General features: G+C 41.5%; 1 protein-coding gene across 1 annotated transcript; it reads right to left on the reverse strand.

Moving 5' to 3' along the window:
• Positions 1 to 351: 351 nt before the first annotated feature.
• Positions 352 to 1,809, reverse strand: LOC133792021 (uncharacterized). The gene is made up of 2 exons (XM_062229930.1): positions 935 to 1,809; positions 352 to 727 (listed from the first exon to the last, which is right to left on the reverse strand). The coding sequence occupies exons 1-2, from the start codon at positions 1,807 to 1,809 to the stop codon at positions 352 to 354; spliced, it is 1,251 nt and encodes a 416-aa protein (XP_062085914.1).
• Between the last annotated feature and the right edge of the window lie 1,624 nt (positions 1,810 to 3,433).

The following is a 3,433-nucleotide window of genomic DNA, read 5'->3' on the forward strand; positions in this document are numbered from 1 at the left end:
GGTGACATAGGATCACCTTGTCTCAGCCCCTTCCCCCCTTTAAACTTGCCTTGAATTCGACCATTCATCACTAGAAAAATAGGTGGTATTCCTAACACAAGACATAACCCAGCCTATAAACTTCATGGGGAACTTTAAAGCTTTCAACAAGCCTTCAAGAAACAGCCAATCTATGATATCGTAAGCTTTGCTCAAATCTATCTTAATAGCGCATCTCGAAGAAGTAGAAACTCTCCCATAATTTTTAATAAGATCTTGACAAATCATGATATTGTGAGCAATAGATCGACCTTGAATGAAAGCTCCTTGATTGGATTGAACAATATCTGGAAGAACAACTGCCAACCTCTTTCAAATCAACTTAGCCATGTATTTATACAGTGTGGAACAACAAGCTATTGGCCTATAGTCGACAGCCCTAGAAGGATTAGCAATCTTAGGAATCAAAGAAATGGTTGTTTCATGAAGCTTAGAAGGGAAATTGCCAGATTCAAAACAGTAAGAGATAGCCGAGCAAACCTCCTCACCTATCTTACTCCAGACAGCTTTAAAGAAGCCAGAACCATACCCATCAGGACCTGGGGATTTAGTATTAGGAATACTAAATAAAGCCTCCTGAATTTCCTTCTTAGAGAAAGGTCTCAAAAGCGAAGCTTGCTGCTCAACTGAAAGCTTCAGACCTAAGTCAATATGCTGCAAATTAACCCTGCCTGAAGCTGAACTTGGACTGCCTAAACAAGCTTTAAAATGACCCAGAAAATGAGATACCACTTCTGTATAGTTATCAACTAACTGCCCTTACTCTGTCATAAAAGAAACTATCCCATTCTCAGCCTTACGCTTCTTAAGAAACGCATGAAAAAAGGAAGTGTTCAGATCTCCTTGTCTTAACCAAGTTACTTTACTCCTTTGAATTAAAAAACTCTGATATAACCTCTCCTGAACAGAAAACTCCCCTGCTGCAGTCCTCTCAGCCTCTTGATAGCAAGAATCAAGGGGGTGAGCTTGAGCTTGCAACTGAGCAACTTGATAAGCATCCTTGGCCTTATGATAATTAGCTTGTAAATCTCCTATTCGGTCCTTATTAAATTTTTTTAGACAGTGCTTAAGCCTCAACAACTTAAGAAAAATTGCATTCATACCATAAGCTGTAATTGGGCCTCTCCAGCTTTTTAAAACCAAATCATTGAAATCCTTGTGCTCTGCCCAGTAGTTGTAATAGTGAAAATTTTTGGAACCCAACTGCTCAGAATTTTGAAAACTAACCAGACAAGAATAGTGATCAGAGATGCCTTCCCATCTATAAATTGCTGTAGATTTAGAGAACAGATCCAGCCACTTTTCATTGCTCAAAACATGGTCAATTTTTGAATATATCCTTGCGGCACCCTCTTGGTTATTAGACCATGTGAAATAAGAGCCAATACCCCGAAGAGGTTCAACCTGAGCACCTGCCGACCAATTTAAAGGGTCATGTAATTCTGAGTCTGAAACAACCTTGCCTCCAACTCTGTCCTTACCTGAAAGAGGGGCATTAAAATCACCAAGATAAATCCAGGCTTTAGGCATGTGATAAGGTCTCTGTAACCCTTCCCAAAGACACCTCCTACCCTCAATCGAATTAAGACCATAAACAAATGTGACCCCAAATTCCTGCTGCAAACCCAACATCTTCACCTGACAATGAACTGCTTGAGAGGATTCCTCTAAAATAATGGTTTTAACAAACAATCTTCTCCACATAACTAAGACAAGACCTTCAATGATGGAACTAGTGTGATAGTCCCAGTTTGGAAAATGGTTCTCCATGAATTTACTAATTTTGCAACCCTTCAGTTTAGTCTCCAAAAGACCACAAATTCCCACTCTGTATTTATTACATAAAGCACTAACTGGGCTCTGTTTATTTACTTTATTTAGCCCTCTAATATTCCAACTTAAGATGTTGTAGCTATCCATAGGAGGAGATAGGATTCAAACTGCCTTCCTTGTTAATCACCACTGTTTCTTGCAGAATTTCGAACTTGTTCAGATCTTTAGTTTTACGACTTGCATTATGAGCATGAGCATCTAACCTCTGTCCCTCCTTAGCATGTGTAGCAACTCTTTTTGGAGTTCTCCACGGATTAGTGACCGTACCTCTATCATTAGTGTCATCCTTGGTTTCCTTGCCTGAGAGAGAAGACCCCTCTAGATCCACCTTCTCTTTGTTTTTTCTTGAACATGCCTGATCCCCATCTTCTTTCATCTGTCCAACCTGCTGTTCCCCAGGTCCCTGCTCCTCCTCCGTTTGGGCCTCTGTTACTTTCATGACCCATTGAACTTTCTTCTCTTTCCTGCATTCTACCATTGAGTGCCCAAAGCCAGCACAGGTTTTACACTTTATCGGTAGCCATTCATACTCAACCCCCTGCTCCATGATCTGACCATGTTCATTAATGAACTGAATGCTCTTCGGAGGATTATCCGTGATTTCCATCTCAACCAAAACTCGAGCAAATTGCACACGAGACCATTCCCTAGTAAACTTGTCTACCATTATCGGCCTACCTATGGTGCTAACTAAAGCATTGAGGAATTTGCTACCCCAATACTGGAGCCCTAAATCTTGAAGGCGAATCCAAAGGGGAACTGTGCGAACCAGACGAACTGCACTCAAATCCGTTCTCCATGGCCGAACTATGACCGACTTCCTATCAAAATGGGTAAGGCCATGTTCAAGGACATGATCTCTTGTAGCATCATCATTGAACTTTACCATTGTTAGACCCATTGTCATTCTAGCTATCTGAGCTATCCCTAGGTGACCCCAAACCCTCTTGATGAATCCTTGAAAGACAACCATAGGTGGGTTGGCACCCAACACCATGCATATGACTGCCGAACTCCAATTTGCAGATTGCATTTTAACCTCCTCGGCATCGATTTGAGCAAGCTTCCATCCTTCTCTGAATAAAGGTTCAGTGAATTCAAGCTTCTGATTTGAAAATGAGAGATTACCAGCCTGAAATTTCTGCCATTGCTTCTGAGCTGATGCCTGATAGTCATTCGCCTCCACCTTGTCTGCCCATGACATTTGTTTTAAGGTCGACTCAGCCTGGTCTAATTCCTCGATCTGGACTTCTTGAGGATCAATATCGCCCAACCCTACGTTCTCATCACAAGGTCGAACCCCAAACTCTTCAGTTCCTTCTTCATCTACCCCTGTTTCAGCAACTTCCTTGCATACCTCCACTCGAGTGTTGTCCAGGCCATCAATTGTCAGATTCTCTTCCAGATTCAGCTGTTGCTCTTGCTCTCCTACGGGAGAAACTGGCTTCCGTAGTGGTTTCTTCTTCTTCGCCATGGGAGAGGGAAAAACCAGCACTTAGCCCTTTAATTACTTTCTCTTTTTAATTTCTTGATATTTTATGCATTAAAAAGTATGATTTTA

The sequence above is a fragment of the Humulus lupulus genome, chromosome 7 (genome assembly GCF_963169125.1).
Source record: "Humulus lupulus chromosome 7, drHumLupu1.1, whole genome shotgun sequence".
NCBI lineage: Eukaryota > Viridiplantae > Streptophyta > Magnoliopsida > Rosales > Cannabaceae > Humulus > Humulus lupulus.

Bases quoted from the DNA above. Each gene is read 5' to 3' on its own strand.
- LOC133792021 (XM_062229930.1), bottom strand. From the start codon at position 1,809: ATGGAGAACCATTTTCCAAACTGGGACTATCACACTAGTTCCATCATT. The intron at 728-934 runs GTTATATCAGAG...TTGTTTAGGCAG, and splicing joins GAGTTTTCTGTTCAGGAGAG to TCCAAGTTCAGCTTCAGGCA.